The 18,964-nt window shown below is 37.4% G+C and overlaps 3 protein-coding genes across 8 annotated transcripts in view; 1 reads left to right on the top strand and 2 right to left on the bottom strand.

Annotated features, from left to right (window-relative positions):
• The window catches only part of tpk1 (thiamin pyrophosphokinase 1), a 78,496-nt gene extending 71,480 nt beyond the window's left edge, over positions 1–7,016 (top strand). For all 6 annotated transcript variants that reach the window (XM_058765062.1, XM_058765063.1, XM_058765064.1 and 3 more), the window contains one exon: positions 6,877–7,016. In XM_058765062.1, coding sequence (XP_058621045.1) covers positions 6,877–7,016 — 140 coding nt within the window. The remainder of the gene's footprint in view (positions 1–6,876) is intronic.
• A 71-nt stretch (positions 7,017–7,087) lies between these two features.
• Positions 7,088–8,937, bottom strand: sec61g (SEC61 translocon subunit gamma). The gene is made up of 4 exons (XM_058765067.1): positions 8,779–8,937; positions 7,932–8,037; positions 7,446–7,548; positions 7,088–7,237 (listed from the first exon to the last, which is right to left on the bottom strand). Exons 2-4 carry the CDS (start codon positions 8,023–8,025, stop codon positions 7,228–7,230), a joined length of 207 nt encoding a protein of 68 aa, XP_058621050.1. The 5' UTR covers positions 8,026–8,037; positions 8,779–8,937; the 3' UTR covers positions 7,088–7,227.
• Positions 8,938–10,984: 2,047 nt separating this feature from the next.
• On the bottom strand, positions 10,985–17,708 carry zgc:112332 (uncharacterized protein LOC553712 homolog). Its single transcript, XM_058765327.1, has 7 exons — positions 17,573–17,708; positions 15,985–16,100; positions 15,031–15,186; positions 14,797–14,901; positions 13,047–13,256; positions 11,517–11,709; positions 10,985–11,322 (listed from the first exon to the last, which is right to left on the bottom strand). The coding sequence occupies exons 1-7, from the start codon at positions 17,584–17,586 to the stop codon at positions 11,220–11,222; spliced, it is 897 nt and encodes a 298-aa protein (XP_058621310.1). The 5' UTR covers positions 17,587–17,708; the 3' UTR covers positions 10,985–11,219.
• Positions 17,709–18,964: the final 1,256 nt, after the last annotated feature.

Below are 18,964 nucleotides of genomic sequence, written 5' to 3'. Positions count from 1 at the left end.
ACATGTATATATATATATATATATATATATATATATATATACAGTGCTGCCTGAAAGTTTGTGAACCCCTTGCAGAATCTCTGAAAATGTAATTTTAACAAAATAAGAGAGATCATACAAAATGCACATTATTTTTTATTTAGTACTGTCCTGAGTAAGATATTTTACATAAAAGATGATTACATTTAGTCCACAAGACAAAAAAAAGCTGAAATTATTAAAATAACCCCATTCAAAAGTTTGTGAACCCTTGGTTCTTAATACTGTGTGTGGTTACCTGAATGTTCCACAACTGTTTTTTTTGTTGTTGTTTTTTTGTGATGGTTGTTCATGAGTCCCTTGTTTGTTCTGAACAGTTAAACTGAGCACTGTTCTTCAGAAAAATCCTTCATGTCCTGCGGAATCTTCAGTTTTCCAGCATATTTTGCATATTTGAACCCTTTCCAGCAGTGACTGTATGGTTTTGAGATCCATCTTTTCACACTGAGGACACTTGAGGGACTCAAACACAACTATTAAAAAAGGTTCAAACATTCACTGATGCACCAGAAGGAAACACGATACATTAAGAGCCGGGGGGTGAAAACTTTTTGAATTTGAAGATCAAGGTAAATTGTACTTAATTTGTCTTCTGGGAAACATGCAAGTATCTTCTGTTGCTTCTGAGGGGCAGTACTAAATGAAAAAAATATATATTATATTTCTACTAAATAAGAAAAATTTGGACGATATCATCCTGTTCAAAAGTTTTCAGTATTAAGAACCGAAAACTTAAAAAGGGTTGTTTTAATAATTTCAGCTATTTCTTTGTCTTGTGGACAGATGTAATCATCTTTTATGTAAAATATCTTACTCAGGACAGTACTAAATAAAAAATATCATGCATTTTGTATACTTACTTACTTACTCCTCTTCGTCCCCTATGGGACATAAGGCTTCAATGAGCACTCTCCATTGCATTCGGTCCCTAGCAGCATGTTGGGCCTCTCCCCATGACAGGTTCATCTGTTCCAGCTCTTGTGTCACAGTTCTGCGCCAGGTGGTTTTAGGCCTCCCAGGTTTTCTTTTACCAGGTGATGTCCATCTTAAGGCGATTTTTGTGATGCGGTCCTGCTCCATCCTGTGCATAATCTCCTTGGTGATTCTCCAACTTCCCGTTTTCTTGTACAGTTCATTGTTGGAGATCTTATTAGGCCAAAATATCTGGCATATTCATCGGAGGCATCCATTATGGAACACTTCCATTCTCCTCATGTCTGTTTTGACAGCTCGCCAGCTCTCAGAACCGTACAGCAGAACGGACTTTACATTGCTGTTATATAGGAGCATCTTCGTTTTAAGGCTGTATTGTTTTGATCTCCAGATAGGCCAGAGTTGGAAGAAGGCACCCTGAGCCTTTCCCAGCCTTGTTTTAATATCTTTAGATGCCCCGCTGTCCTTACTGATGAGACTGCCCAGATAGGTGAAATCCTCCACAAACTCAAGTGGTTCATCATTAACGAGTATGGCTGCTGTGGGGATGGAGTTGGCACACATCACTTGTGTTTTGGAAGTGTTGATACTGAGCCCAACTTGTCTGGCAAAGTTGTTCAGCCTATCAGTCTTAGCCTGCATGTTGTACTGGTTGGTTGATAGGAGAGCAAGATTGTCAGTGAAGTCAAGATCTTCCAGCTGGGAGAACAGATCCACTGGATGCCTCTGGATCTGTCTGCTGTGGTGTTGGTTGTGATCCAGTCTATGGCGACCAGGAAGAGGAGAGGGGAGATGATGCACCCCTGTCTCACTCCGGACTGCACGGGAAACCACTCAGAGAGGTCGTTTCCCATGATGACACTACACTCAAAATGTTCATAGAATGTTTTTATGTTTGAGATGATCGTTGATGGTATTCCATAGGAGTGCAGTATCTTCCAGAGGGTGTTTCGGTGGACACTGTAAGAGAGATCATAAGAGAGATCATGCATTTTGTATGATCTCTCTTATTTAGTTAAAATTACTCACATTTTCACAGATTCTGCAAGGGGTTCACAAACTTTCAAGCAGCACTGTGTATATATATATATATATATATATATGTACACATACAGATATACACTGCCCGTCCAAAAAAAAGTCACCACCTGGATTTAACTAAGCAAATAGGTAAGATCCTCCCATTGGATAATTACTGCATGGATGATTATGTTATGTGCCCAAATAATGAAGTCAGCTGACTACCTGAATATACTGAATGACCAGGTTATTCCATCAATGAATTGTGAGAGTGATTCAGGGAGCATGAGACATTATTTTCACACATGGATTGGCCACCACAGAGTCCAGAGTCAGACCTTAACCCCATTGAGAATCTTTGGGATGTGCTGGAGAAGACTTTGCGCAGAGGTCCCACTCTCCCATCATCAATACAAGATCTTGGCGAAAAATTAATGCAACTCTGGACGGGAATAAATGTTGTGACATTGCAGGAGCTTATCGAAATGTTGCCACAGCAAATGCGTGCCGTAATCAAAGCTAAAGGTGGTCCAACGAAATATTAGAGTGTGTGACTTTTTTTATTTGGATGGGCAGTGTATATACACTGAACAAAATTATAAATGCAACACTATTGTTTTTGCCCCCATTTTTCATGAGCTGATCTCAAAGATCTAAGACTTTTTTTATGTACACAAAAGGCCTATTTCTCTCAAATATTGTTCACAAATCTGTCTAAATCTGTGTTAGTGAGCACTTCTCCTTTGCCGAGATACTCCATCCACCTCACAGGTGTGGCTTATCAAGATGCTGATTAGACAGCATGATTATTGTGCCTTAGGCTGGCCACAATAAAAGGCCACTCTAAAATGTGCAGTTTTATCACACAGCACAATGCCACAGATGTCGCAAATTTTGAGGGAGCGTGCAATTGGAATGTCCACCAGAGCTGTTGCCCGTGAATTGAATGTTCATTTCTCTACCATAAGCCGTCTCCAAAGGCGTTTCAGAGAATTTGGCAGTACATCCAACCGGCCTCACAACCGCAGACCACGTGTAACCACACCAGCCCAGGACCTCCACATCCAGCATCTTCACCTCCAAGATCGTCTGAGACCAGCCACCCGGACAGCTGCTGCAACAATCGGTTTGCATAACCAAAGAATTTCTGCACAAACTGTCAGAAACCGTCTCAGGGAAGCTCATCTGCATGCTCGTCATCCTCATCGGGGTCTCGACCTGACTGCAGTTCGTCACCGTAACCAACTTGAGTGGGCAAATGCTCACATTCAATGGCGTCTGGCACTTTGGAGAGGTTTTTAGAGTGGCACATTTTATTGATGGCACAGAGATACCGTGACGAGATCCTGAGGCCCATTGTTGTGTCATTCATCCATGACCATCACCTCATGTTACAGCATGATAATGCACGGCCCCATGTTGCAAGGATCTGTACACAATTCCTGGAAGCTGAAAACATCCCAGTTCTTGCATGGCCAGCATACTCACCGGACATGTCACCCATTGAGCATGTTTGGGATGCTCTGGATCGGCGTATACAACAGCGTGTTCCAGTTCCTGCCAATATCCAGCAACTTCGCACAGCCATTGAAGAGGAGTGGACCAACATTCCACAGGCCACAATCAACAACCTGATCAACTGTATGCGAAGGAGATGTGTTGCACTGCGTGAGGCAAATGGTGGTCACACCAGACACTGGCTGGTTTTCGGACCCCCCCCCCCAATACAGTAAAACTGCACATTTTAGAGTGGCCTTTTATTGTGGCCAGCCTAAGGCACACCTGTGCAATAATCATGCTGTCTAATCAGCATCTTGATAAACCACACCTGTGAGGCGGATGGAGTATCTCGGCAAAGGAGAAGTACTCACTAACACAGATTTAGACAGATTTGTGAACAATATTTGAGAGGAATAGGCCTTTTGTGTACATAGAAAAAGTCTTAGATCTTTGATTTCAGCTCAAGAAAAATGGGGGTAAAAACAAAAGTGTTGCATTTATAATTTTGTTCAGTGTATATATATAGATATAAATATTTCATAATATATACATGTGTGTGTGTGTGTGTGTGTATTTATATATACATATAGATATACACAGTACAGATACATATATTATGTAAAAACAAACTTTAATCTATATTAAACTATTTGACAGCCCTAATAAATATGTAATTTATATTATGTATATATATTATAGATATATTTTAATAAATAATATTTTATTTGTATAAATATATAGATTATAATTTAGGAAACGTGAGTTTATCATTTATTTTTACTTTTATTTATTTATCCATTTAATTTTAATCCAGGTTATTTACACAATAATACATCCCATATGCCTTTCAGATACTGCTGTTTGAAAATGCTGAAATTTATGGTGAAACATAAGAAAGGGTGTATAATACTTAAATGTTTAATCTTCAGCATTTTGAAAGAGGCCAGCTTGCATGTATTGCTGAAAATGATCAACGCAGACGCGACACGCACCGTATCTCACAGTGCTTTGTCGCCACCACTGGTCAAATCGTGAACTGCAAGATGAGAGCAGACACCGCTTTAGGTCTGTTTGATGAAACCTATTTCTTCTTTACTCACTAAATATGCGTCTGTTAAAGATCAGCCACCGGGGGGCAGTAAGTTAATTGCAAAGTTTAGTCAAGGTTATCAATGTTTCGATCTTTGCACCTATTGTTTGCTTGAAATTCACTTAATTATCGGAGTGTCATGCGTGATTAACCGGAGGAGGCCACTGTGAGCAGTTCATCGCTAGTGACAGACGAAAGTCAGTCGTCTCCGCTTGTTTTTCCTCTTGTCAAGCTGCCTTTGAAGTCCGGTGATATTTCTTCAGACTTTGAAGTCTATTCAGCAGCCTCAGAGTAAAACAGCTCATCTAGCGTCGGGTATTGCCTTGTTTACTTCGTTTTCTCTTGCTTCGACCGGATAATATTTTAGGGGAAATATATTTTCACGTGTTTTTATGCGTATTTACTGTTCCTTGAAATTAAGTCTTCCTCAGCATAGACAATTAAATGATTCTGGGTATGAATTCTGATGGGTTGAGTTTGTTTAAATACGTTTGTGTTTAGGATACATTGTGAATGTCAGCTCAGACTTTATTAAATGTCATTTTTCAGTCAGTTTTTGCTGTTTAGTATTCTCTCTCTCTCTCTGTGTGTGTGTGTGTGTGTGTGTGTGTGTGACCCTGGACCACAAAACCAGTCATAACAAGGGTCAATTTTTTTAAAAGTTTAAATCATCTGAAAGCTGAATAAATAAGCTTTCCATTTATGTATGGCTGATATACAACTATCTGAAAATGTAAAAAAAATATTGAGAAAGTCGTCTTTAAATTTGTCCAAATGATGTCGATGTTCTTAGCAATGCATATTACTAATGAAAAATTAAGTTTTGATGTTTACGATAGAAAATTTACAAAATATCTTCATGGAACATGACCTTTACCTAATATCCTCATGATTTTAGCATTAAAAAAAATCGCCACTGGGGGTCAGTATAGGTTCAGCAGAGACTAACCTGAAAAGTATCTTACTAAAGATTAGAAAAACAAGTTTTAATCTTAGTTTGAGTTTAAATAGTTTCTCATGAAAACCTGCTGCAGAACAGTACAAACCCACAGTGTTAACCAGTCTGGTGCTCTAAATAATAAACTCTCTTCTCCACTTCAGTGGCCTCACATAAATGGCTGCGCTCAAGTGTGTCTGATGTTATAAGGGACCAGTGAAATTCTTAATTTGGTCACATTCCAGTTAACAGGTATAACTCCTTTCTGAGTGGCACCTGGGTCTCTCTGAAGGGAATAGCATGCTCAGTGATCAAGAGAAATGTACGCTTTTGTTGCTGGATGGCTGGGGCCATTGAAGTGAGAGCCACTGAACTCTGTCTGGCACCCAGATTACAGCACTGCTGCTGCTCGGGGTTTCCAGTGAGCAGTTAAACTGAATGAGAGAGCCAGAGACAGAGAAAACAGTGTCGTTCCCACCAGGTTACGCGAGGGCATGTTCTGTCCCGCTTCACTCATTAGAACATTTCCACAAGCACCCCTGGCGGGTTTGGTGAGAAGCCTCGGGCGGCCAATTTAATTAAAACTACAGCAGGCGGAGTCGGTGTATTCACAGCTTTTAGTGGTTACTTGGACACTTTGTTGGCATTTTTTTCTTATCCCCTTCATTTCTCACCCTTCTTTGCACCTCAAATACATGAAAATCCTCAATCACGAAGTACCTTAAAGGAATAGGTCAACCAAAAATGAATTTTTTTTTGAAAATGTATTCACCCTCAGGCGATCTAAAATGCAGTTGATTTCATCATCTGAACAGATTTGGAGAAATGTAACATTACATCACTTGCTCACCATGGATCCTCTGCAGTGAATGGGTGCCGTCAGCACTAGAGTGCAAACAGATGATAACAGCCGTTTGTTTATTTTTGTTATTGACATTTTTTTGCTTGTTTTCTACTTGTTCAAGAAACTTTTTGACTGTTTTTCACTTGTAAAAGATGTTTGATCTGTGTGTATTTCTCTCCAGGTTCAGATAAGGCTTTTTGCTAGAGGAAGCAATTTTAATCGATAAAGGACTTAACGGATTTCTTCCAGCTGGGAGATGGATTCTTAATGGATTTGTTTCTTACATAAGTGATTTTTGATTTCACAATGCATTAATTGATGAACTTAAGTAATATCAATTATTTGTGCATTACCATGATGTTTTTATCAGCTGTTTGAACTGTCATTCTGACGGCACCCATTAACTGCAGAGGATCCATTGGTGAGCAAGTAACGTAATGCTATCGATTCCTTTTTTAATGGTTTGGAATGTCCATAAAACAATACTCATTACCTTTTGTCCCCTTTTTATAGACAATCAAGTATTGGCTTTTGGACAGCTGGTAAGCACATCCAACACTTATGAGGACAATGACCCTAACGAAGGCAGAAAACCTGTAACGGTCACCACCGACAAGCCACTTTTATGGAGTATGGGAATTAAAGCACTGTGAACAGAGCACTAAGCCTTTAAAATGTGCCTTTTCCTCAGCACTAACAGCCTTTTATTAATGAAGACACTGAGTAGTGTAACCTTTGATTTATTAACACAGCCAAATAAAAATGTTAACACAAAAAACATTTATACAAATTTCCGCATTCAGTCCAGCATCCAACACTGTTTCAGGCAGCCGAAGGTCTGTTTGGCCTCACAATGCTGCTGATTCAACCACCGCTGTTAACAAAAGACAAACAATCCAGCTTTGATCAAAGACTAAATCAAATCAGAGACTGAATGAAACAATGTCTGTTCAAAAAGCAATTTGCACTATTTTAAATGCACTGTAGTGGTAAATTACATGTTTATGTAATCTTTTTTTCACATTACTTACAATAAAAGACTGAAATACACTGTTAATTGTGTGTTTTTGTGGATTACTTACACAATGATGTTGTTGATGGGGATGTGGATGAGTTTGACAAAGAATCCAATGAAGCCCATGATAGCAAATCCAATTGCTGTTGCCATTGCAATCTTTTGGAATTCTAGAGAGCAGGAAATAAAATGAAGCCATTTTATCAAATGTGAAAGACGCAAGTACATGCAATGTTCAATATTCTCAAATACAAATATAACGCTGTATACGGTCAGATGCAGTAGAGATTAACAGTTTGTTACTTTAGTTGTTTTGAAAATAGCCAAAATAGGTTAAGAAATAAAAATTCTCTTTTACAAACATTACTTGTTTCACACCATTTTGCCCCTGAAACTGCTGTCTATTTATTAAATTTCTCTTACATTATCTGCATTCAGCTCAAGAGAACTTCATAAAATTTAGACTTTTACATATAATTCTAGCATCAGTATTCCTTAAGTTTCTTTACACTTATCAATGCTTTCAATTAAAACGACAAAAGACTGGACGTACCTTTTCTGTCTGGTTTTGTGCATCTTTTCACGAGTCTGATGGAGTCCTTGACGAACTGCCTGCTGGGCTCCACAAACTGCATAACCTGATCCATCCTGATGTGAGGCTGGAGACAGAACAGAACATTTTAACTCCCAAATGTGAACTACAAACACTAAACATCCTCATCGGAGAACAGAACATGAATCACAACCAGACCTCTGCATCACTACATCAACATCTCACAGGAAAGAACATTTCACAGAAACCAGTTACATACTTTATACAGGTTTCGCCACGAATGAATTTATTAGAACCAGATACCCTCCAACCCTAACCACAACAACCCCATCTACTGAAAAGCTAGTTTAAAAAAAATAATATATATATATATATATATATATATATATATATATATATATATATATATATATATATATATATATATATATATATATTCATTCTCAAAAGGTGCCAGTTGTTAAACCCACACCTTTGTTAACCAGCTACAAATCTTTAGTGGCCAATGACTAATTTAACGTTAATCTACAGATTGGCTAACTAGCACTGTTAGCCAGCATACTGCGCACTTTACACTAAATAAAAACACTTACAAAGGATTTTGATAATCATTTCTAAATTGATAATTGAACATAAGCATCTAAATGTGAAGTATTTTTGACTCAGACTAAGAAAGTGGTCGTATCTGATCAGTCAGGAACAGTGTTTACGCCGAAACACACCGATCACAGCAGACACGTCCTCGGTAAGACACAGAACCGTATTATAACCTTATTTTAAAACGGCATTATTTACGTTATAACAATAAAGACTACTAAACACGCAAAGTCGACGAAAAGAAGCTTACCTGTGTTAACAAATCAAAGGACGAAGCAGTGGCTGAGCAGCAAGCAACAAACTGACTCCGCTGTGTGTAAAGCCACGTAGCTTTAACTGCCGAAAGACTGACGCAGCGTTAAGAGTGACGCATGCGCGCTCGCTCCCAACTCATGCGCACAGCGGACGTGCTCACTGCCATCTAGCGACTGGAGTTTAGCGCGCGATACGACTTGTCCACATCATCATCATTAGTTGTGTAAACTATCTCTATCTGTGAGGATTATTACATGGATCCTAGTTTAAGCATTTCAAACAGTTTATCCAAACATACAACGAGGCATTTAATGTGCTTTTGTATAATCTTTCACTTATGCTTACACTTAAGCGAGGTTTAATTTTACAAAGCTCCTAAGAGGATGTGGAGATGGAGAAAAAAAAAAAGAAGTTCCAAATGTAGGTTCGAGAGGAGCCTAATCATTCAGTCCTGTCAATCGTCATTACGAGCCTATATAAGCAGCTCTCATTGCATCATCACAGCGTCAATTCTTCCGGCATGCCTCCACCTCCCCAGCGCCTCCTCTATTTCTGTATTTCTGTTTTTCTACCTCTAGGTTAGAGGTCTCAAACTCAATTCCTGGAGGGCCGCAGCTCTGCAGAGTTTAGCTCCAAACAGCTCCAACTCACACCTGCTTGTAATCCTGAAGAGCTTGATTAGCTGGATCAAGTGTGCTTGATTAGGGCTGGAGCTAAACTATGCAGAGCTGTGGCCCTCCAGGAATCGAGTTTGAGACCAGTGCTCTAGGTAGTACCGCAATGGGGGGTTGAAATCGAGCCTCTATTAAGGACAGCAAGCCAAGTTCGTTTACCATTAAAGTCGGCATGAAACGGATGTAGCGATTGTCTTTTTTTCTCTACTGTGACGTCTATCCAAGTGAAACAGCATCTGAAATGAGAGGGCGGGACTTGATTTCTTGACTTTGAGTCGTGGCCTAATGGTTAGAGAGTTGGACTCGTAACCCAAAGGTTCGGTTCTCAAATACCACGACTGAGGTGCTCTTGAGCAAGGTACTGAACCCCCAACTGCTCCCCTGGCACCGCAGCATTGGCTGCTCCGGGTGTGTGTTCACTGCTGTGTGTGTGTGCACTTTGGATGGGATAAATCAAATTCTGTGACTTGGCCATGTCACGTCACTTTCACTTGGATTTCTCAGTGGATTTCTCTCCACTTGATTCACTGCCGACACCTCAGTATGAAGAATTTTTTTATTTATTGAGGAGGACGAACAAAACATGCCTCAACATGCCCCATGGCTCGCATGAGCACTGGTCAATGTATTGATTTCTATAAAGTGAAGCATCAGCTTAAGCTTTTCTCCCTGTCGTTTATCCCAGCGTTTACCCCTTACACCACTAGCTCCGCCCTTACGCCATAGCTCGTGACCGGAAGAGAAGATGAGTCGTTTTGAGGGGGAGGGGAGGTTAATGTTTTTAATTAAAGATCACGAGGGTACATTCATTTTTTTTTTTTTTTAAATGAAGTGCACAGATAAATTATTTATAATAAACACAACAGTATTCCATTAAAAAATAAGAAGTTTCGATTTTGATTTCATGCCGACTTTAACCATCAAGAATAGATGGGTAGGCGAACTCGTGAATCATAGCTTTATGTTCGCTTGCAAAATACAAAGTTTCCCGGTGAACACAAAAGTTTTGTGAGCAAACTTAAAGTTTTACGAGTGAACGCAAAGTTTCTAGAAGAACGCAAATGTTTTTCGAGCCAAAATATTTTTTCATGATCATCTTATATTTTATCTATCGTCCCTTTACTTGTGAGCCCCCAAAACCTTTGCATTCTCCTGTGAAATCGTGTTATATAGTTTGCAAAATATAGTTTTTCTAAAAGTTTTGCGAGAGAACACAAAGTTTCATGGGGAAACGCAACATTTTTGTGAGATAACGCAAAATCATTGACATTTTTTGTCCCATCTAATTTTATTTTATTTTAAATACTTTTGCGAGAAAAAGCGAAAACGCATTGAAATACAATTTTCCCTTACATCTAGGCCCCTATTTGTTTTTTCCATCACCGTGTCTCCTTGGGGGCTCCATCATTTTATTTGCTAGCATGAAGGCAAACATCCTGTGTAAACAAGCTTCAGATTAGCAGTTCTGCTTAGTTCATTAACTGTGGATATTACAGCAGCTCATCAGCAAAAAGAAACAAATGCAAATAAAAGATAAAACATTTAATAGACCAAAATACTTTTAAATTCATAGCAGTTCATTACATCTATTGAAATTATAACAGAATAGCCAAGGGTATTAAAAAGAGTATTCAATGTACAATATAAAACATAGTGCATTCATTCATGCATTGTATGAACACTACAGTTTCCATTATCTATGACATTAGTCCAAAAGCTTTCATTCCACTTTTATAACAGTGTCACTGAGAGGATTGCTCCATCAGTCCCAAGTAATGCCAAGCATCTGACAGCTGAGCTCCCAGAGTTTCTGAGCCATTTCATCATCTAAAGCTTCTCTTGAACACTGTGCTGGAGCACAGTCGCTGGAAACAAAGCAGATTCTCAGGCTTATGAATGACATTGTCTTAATGAGCATTAATATGACTAGAATCACTTCTATATTGCATGTTTAACACATTTTATAAAAATTAATTGAATGAAATATGAATAAAAAAATCATAAAAATTAAAATGGTGGACAGGTGGACAAGAATTCTATTGAAATAATTGTTCTGTACCTGTAATATCCTCCACTCTCGTTGTCCAGCTTGGGCTCCACAGAGCAGTAGATGGTGGTCTGGGCCCCCTGAACAGTGGTCTTGGTGAAGGGGCTGAAGACCTTGACTGCTATCTGCACAGGCTTGCTGAGGTTCCTAAACAGCTCTGACTGCACCACACCAGGATGGAGGGAGTACACAGTCACACCACTGCCTACAATTACAACCATCACCATATTTCACTATCAGAGCTAGCAGATGACACACAAGTGAACAAATGATTAAAACAGTTGTAATAAGTATTTTCTTTTTTGTACTGCCATGATTAGGAACAGAATTGTTTTAATAGAAATAAATCTATTAATCTGAATTCAAACCTTCATTAGTTTACCTTGGAATTTCCCTTATAAAAAGTGTTGTGGCGGTACAATGGTAAGTGATGGTGACAAATTATAATAATTAATGTACCATGGTTTTAACATGCTAAACTACATTAAATAATACATGTTCAAAAACATGATATTGCCACAGTATATAATCTAGAAAGACATAGTACCTTTTCAAAGAAAAAATAATGGGCAGATCATGGTATTTTTGGACATTTTTTGTATAACAAGCTGTTTTTGCTTCACTGAAACAACAGATTCATTCATTCATTTTAGGTGTTTTTTAGTATCATACTTGATATAATCAGGCTTTTATGGCTCATATTGTATGATATAGGAAAATATGGAGCTCATAATCTGGGAGGAAGAACACCTTAAATGTTATTCAGAGGCCCAAACTGAGCAATATGCAAATCAAATGTAAATCGTGTCAGTAAGCTCTTTATAACAGTATAGCAGACTAATTACATAAAATGCATATACATGTCAGGTGTCTGTAGCAAAACATATAATGCAATGCAATATAATGATAACTGAGAAATAAATGTTAGTATCATATCTGATGCATCAGGCTTTTATGACTCATTTGATGGAGCTCATACTCTGGGAGAATATATATATATAGAGAATATATATATATATATATATATATATATATATATATATATATATATATATAATCAGATGACAGAAGGCATGTAGTAGATTCAAATAGATTAAGACAGTATTATTTTGTTATATTCTTTACTATGAAGCTATTAAAGAATTACTTTTTTTCTAGAATTACTGGTGTAAATATGAATTTCATGCACAATGTCTGCTGTGCAATCCCTCTGTGGCCCTTCTGAACAGATCACAGTGTCATCTGTTATTATATTTTGAGTTTGAATTGTCACATGAATGAAAACAGGACATTCTCCACATGCTTAGGACAGTCCTGCATCCTAAAGGAAACAGTCTGAGACAAACACAAAGATCAGTTGTGACCACCTCTGCCACTGTGTGTCCTGGCTTTGATTGCGTTTATGCAGTCTGACAGGGGAAAAGATTGCATTTAATGTCACGTTGTACTCTCATGAATACCAAATCAAGCAGAGTTCAGGAGAGAGAAGACAAACACGATATTAGTTTGTGTTCTTAAGGATCATGTTTGAAGGTCACATACCCTGCAGTCTTTTAGCCAAGGAGCGTGTGCAGAGGATGTTAGCTAGTTTGCTCTGGCCGTAAGCCCTCCGTGGAGAGTAACCCTTCTCGCTGTTTATGTCATCCAGATGGATGCTGCCCCATGTATGGGCTACAGAAGCCACGTTGATGATCCTGGAGGGGGCTGATTTCTTTAGGAGGTCAAGCAGAAGGTAGGTGAGCAGAAAATGACCTGTTGGTGGATTGGAGAAGATAAAAATAGTCAGGGGTTGTTTGTCTTTTCATTGTCTCTTATGTCCTGTTGATGCCCCTGTGCCTTATTTGTCTATTACTCAATAAATGCATGGAAGTGGATGTATGTGGAAAGGATGTATACTATACATGAGTGTTTAGGTTCCGACAGGAAGTCAAATCCAGCTGATAAACGATTAAACAGCATGAGCTGTCTATTTAGAGGGTCACTACTTTACATTGGTAGGAAGTCTGAGACCTCCTGTTTGAAACAATGTTGCCTTATACATAGGATTAGTTTATAACCAAACACAATTTGAGCTTAATTTGAAAGAGGTCACTTTTTTGCATCAAATTACTTTACTGGTTTACTGGTCAGACCAAGTATTGATTAGGAAGGAAATCTAATTTCACAGAGAGTCTTAATTCTTCTTGGATCATAATAAGTGTTCAAAACAAAATGCTGATAAGTGACCCTGGACCACAAAACCAGTCATAAGTGTCAATTTTTCAAAATTGAGTTTTCTACATCATCTGAAAAGATGAATAAATAAGCTTTCCATTTGTTAGGACTGAACGATATTTGGCTGAGATACAACTATTTGAAAATCTGGAATCTGAGGGTGCAAAAAAATCTAAATACTGAGAAAATCACCTTTAAAGTTATCTAAATGAAGTTATTAGCAATGCATATTACTGATCAAAAGTTTTTATATATTTACGGTAGGAAATTCACTAAATATCTTCATGGAACATGATCTTTACTTAATGTCCTAATGATTTTTGGCATAAAAGAAAAATTGATAATTTTGACCCATACTATGTATTTTTGGCTATTGTTACAAATATACTCCAGCGATTTAAGACTGGTTTTGTGGTCCAGGGTCACATAAATTATAGTTAATAATAACTTGAAATTGTTTTTTATTTGTAAAATTGCCTCGGTTTTTGATGTTAAAATAGAAATAGATATTTGGATGCAGTATGCGCAGATATGCATACTTTCACTACCTTTCAAAATTTTGAAAGTCAGTAGCCTAATTTCTTTCTTTAAACAAAATTTATATTTTTACTCAGCTATTCATAACAGATTCATTAAACTGATCAAAATAGACTTTTAAGACATTTAAAGATGTCCATTCTAACTATACACTGTATGTGACAACTAACTATATAAATAAAACTGTAATTCAACATTTATTATAATAAGAAATATTTGTTAACACTACAGACTGGAGTAATGTCTGCTGAAAATGTGGCTTTGTCACTGCAGGAATACAGTACATTTATTAAATTATATATTAAATTAGCAAACACTTTCACAATATTACTGTTTTTACTGTATTTTTAAATCAAATAAATGCAGACTTGGTAAGACTTCTTTCAAAAACATCAAAAAAAATAATAATACTGATGCAATTGTGGTTCATGACCATGGTCAAACTCCCTGAAATACAATAAATAATATTCGCCCTCATAATGTAAATAGTGTATGCATGTAAACACATTCTTTCATATTGTAAAATATAAAGTAACATTGCCTAAATGGTTTACACCAAACTGCATCTCAAAGCCATCTGCAGTTTTTGAATATGGGCACATCATGATTCCAGCATTGTTGATCAGGATGTTGACTTGCTTTTCCTCTAAAAACACACACACACACAAAAGTATAAAGACCCATAATACAAATTGATATTATATAATAATCTATTAATACTAGTATTTTAAAATTGTTTAGATATATTATGTGTTTAAATCAAAGTCTTACATACCCTTGTTTATGAGTTCTGCAAAAGCTCTGATGGATTTGGTATCTGATAAATCAAGTTTGTTCGCCACAATGTTTTGGTTTCCAGAATCCTCTATTAATTCATTTCTGGCTGCCTCTGCTTTTTCCAGATCTCGACAGGCCATGATGACTCGAGCCCCTGAGGACATCACATAGAGAAGCTGATATTAATGTGCAAACAGTCATGGAAGATTTCACACGAAACAGAGCAGATATCCATCATGGATCTGAAATGACTGTGTTTACATACTCCAGCAAATGTCCTTGCTGTGAAATGTCCTTGCATAATAATTAATTTGGTGCTAAACTAGGATGTAAGGCTGATGAGCTAACACAATAGCTGTTTGCCTGGTAATTACTGTGCAGAACGTCTATTATACTATTCAGAGCAATTTGGCTGGCAAGCGTCAGAGTTTCTTTGTTGGAATTCAGCGGGTCCATGTGGGAAAGTGTACAGTTTTACATCTCTTTGGCAGATAGTATTGTAATCCTGTCGTTTATTTATCAGCATGCATTCAAAGCTTCCAAGACCCTGTCGGTCTTATAAAATGAATTATTTGTTGTTTTGATTGCATCACATTTGACATTAGGACAATGGGTATGATTTACCCTTGCATTTGTTATTTGTGGCCCAGATTATGATGATTTTATGCAATATTAAAAAGAACAAACTGCAATGAATATGCATCCAAAATAAAGCTATCAACTGTAACAATAGTGCCAATATGATGTGATAGATTTCAATTATTCCAGCTAACCTCTCTATACCCTCTTCTAATTAGAGTGGCATCACACATGGCATGGTTTTGTCCCATAACAGGTTGGCAGTAGATGCTGTTCACAGCATGTGCAGTAAAAGGAACAAATCAGATCATTCAGAGCGTTTTCCTTTTAAGGTAAAGACCATGTTGAGACATAACATTTGCTAGTTTCTTACCTCTTTTTGCAAGGTCTCTCACTGTCTCCTTGCCAATGCCTGTATTAGCTCCTGTGATTATGACTGTTTTGTCATCAAGACGTACAGAAGAGCTCCACTCACCACAGAAGAAATTTCTGGAATTGATTACAGAACAAATGTTTATACAATGTAATGAAAACATTTTTGGTGGATTGTGAAGTAGTACACATATGTCACATATGGAAGCTTGTTTCTGCCACGGTATCATTAAAAATGTTCAGGCTTTTGTCTCACATTTCTGAATTTATAGCTTTTTTTATATTTATAACTCAGGAATTTTTTCCTTGTAACTCCGTTCTGAGATGGGGGGGGGGGGGACTCTTTCTTGCAAAGTATGTACATTGTTTATGATAAACATTTTAGTTTTGTTCATGAGAAAAAAATAGGATTTTACTGCACAAGAAGAGAAAAAATAAATAAAAATAGATACATGAAAAAATTAAACGACATTGACAACAACAAAAGCAATACATAAAGAACAACAGTGTTGTTAACAGTCCTTTAACACACAAAGGAAGACAAAGTATTAACCAGCCAGTCTATTTGAAATCAATTGTACAGTATGCTCAAAAACACTGCCCCAAAATCTCGCCCAAACCCTTCGTTAAAGGTTTCCATTTCTCAGTAAACTGACTCATTTGGAGTCCAAAAATGTATATTAGTCTATCTTTCTCATCACGTAAATCTCTCTCACTGTCCGTGACCATTCCTCAAGCTTTAAAGCAACAGTATGTGTGTTTTTAACCTTGAAATTGGCCTATCAGTTTCAAAATCATTCTGTTGGTACCCTGACTTCTAATAAGGTGAATGGCTTCTCTTTCCCACGCTCTCCCCCCAAACATGTGTTCTGAATATGTAAGTTTAGTGAGTGGTAAAAGGTTGTATTGCTTTACTGCAGCTACAAATGCATGTCTACATCTATATACATAGTAATTATGTCAATGATTTTTTTAAAGATGCACAAAACTACAGCTGATTTACATACAGTCTACAAAAAGTACTGTACATTTTCATTGTTATTGCTCAGCAATGAAGATGCAATTAAGTAAACCCAATTGTGAGGCGCATTGCCACACTATTTTATTGTAAGTTTCTCAAATTAGACTGCTAGTTAAAAACTTTAATTAAAAAAAACACAGATTCAAACACAGGCTACCATATTGTTGTGACCAATAAATAAATTGTATACATCTCAAATTTAATTCAGTTTAAGAGGGTTTTGGAAGTTGTTTAACCAACATACAAACTCGCTGTCAAAACACACTTAAGTAATTGGATTTATGACTCAAAACCTCAGTTGCTGACTGAGATACAGCCCTATGACTACTTACCCTTGTGACAATTAGCCCCATTCTCCCCATATTTAAATTAGATCAGCCTGTGTAATCCCAAATTTGATAGTAGGCCTATATGGTAAAGTATTTAAAGAAATTTAGTATATTAATTGGCATTTGAGAGTGATATATTAGCATATTTTTAACACAATAAGTTGAAAATTGTTGGATCCAAAAAAAGAAAAGAAAAGAAAAGTTGCAGTAGACTCATTCATGACACCAGCATTGCTTACCTTATCGAGTGCATTGTTCCAATACTGGCCGGTTTCCCTCAGCAGACAGTAGTGCTCTACTTTAGCGTCCTGTGTAATTTATGAATGAGATATTACTATGCGATCCGGATCCAAGCCCCTCCCGTCCAGAGCTCTGTCCTGCGGCCAATGAAACGCGTCTGACTTCAATATGAACAACGTGATGCCCTCACGCACCCACCGCTCGCATGAATGTGCTCGCTGTGATGGCCTTCAAATCCAAGGAAGCTTTGTTCAATTGAATCTCTTTTGCAAGTTTGGACATTCCGTTACACGTCACTAGAACACACAATACAATCACGTCACCCCACTTATAAACAAGCCAAATTGTGCAAAATCAGTGACCGCGCGCGCCCACTAGATGTCCTCGTTGCGTCGGTCTGATGTTTCTCTACAAACACAATTAACTGAAACAGTAATAGTCTTACTCAGAGATGTAATGTAATTTAAATGTAGATACTTTATTCAAGTGACTGTAGGCTAAATCGTTCAGTGAACGAGTATAAACAGGCAAATTTTCACCACTTTTCTTCTCTCTGTCTACTCTTTTGTGCACCTACTACACTGTCTATATTACTTACACTATTATACTCACTAACCCTTACGAAAATTAACCATGGTTTTACTACAAATAAAACCAAAAAACCATCCCTGTTGAAAAAAATGTTTTTTTTTTTTTTTTGGAGCTAGTTTAAACTGGTCCTTAGCTGGTTTAAGCTGGTCATGTGCTGGTCCTAAACTGGTCCCTCCTGCACACGACCAGCTAAGAACCAGCTTAAACCAGCTCAAAACCTACCTATATGCTGTTTTTTTCAACAGAGTTAAACCATGTCAACCACAAATTAACCATGGTTTTGCTACACTAACCGTAGTTTAACCATGTTTTTTGTAGTAAAACTGTGGTTACACAAATTTTAATCAATGCGCCATCATGGTTACTACGCTTTTACTATAATAAAAACATAGTTAATTTTCGTGAGGGAATAGCACAATAGTACAATCCCCTTCACTCCATTCCAAGACGTTTCTGCCTCATTAACACAACTGTATTTTACTGTATTGTTAATCTTTAATATTTATTTCTACTGTGTGTATATGTTTAGTAGGCTTACATCACATGCTTTTACCGTATTTCGTTTCCAAATGACAATGAACTCATTTTGACCTTTTTTCCAAGAAATAAGATTACTCAGAAGTTACGCAGTAGGCTATGCTCCAGAAATCATAGTAGGATAAGAAACTTTCAAATTATCTCTGAATCAATACAAACAGCAAAAAATACAACTAAATTAGTAGAACACAGGAAGACAGAGAGGCCTTAGCTGGGCCATTGTCGAAACTGAGTCATAATAAGTCATAAAAAGGACAATATTA

This window comes from Onychostoma macrolepis, chromosome 24 (genome assembly GCF_012432095.1).
Source record: "Onychostoma macrolepis isolate SWU-2019 chromosome 24, ASM1243209v1, whole genome shotgun sequence".
NCBI lineage: Eukaryota > Metazoa > Chordata > Actinopteri > Cypriniformes > Cyprinidae > Onychostoma > Onychostoma macrolepis.
Note: the sequence above shows the minus strand (reverse complement) of the source record. Positions and strands in the feature narration are given on the sequence as shown.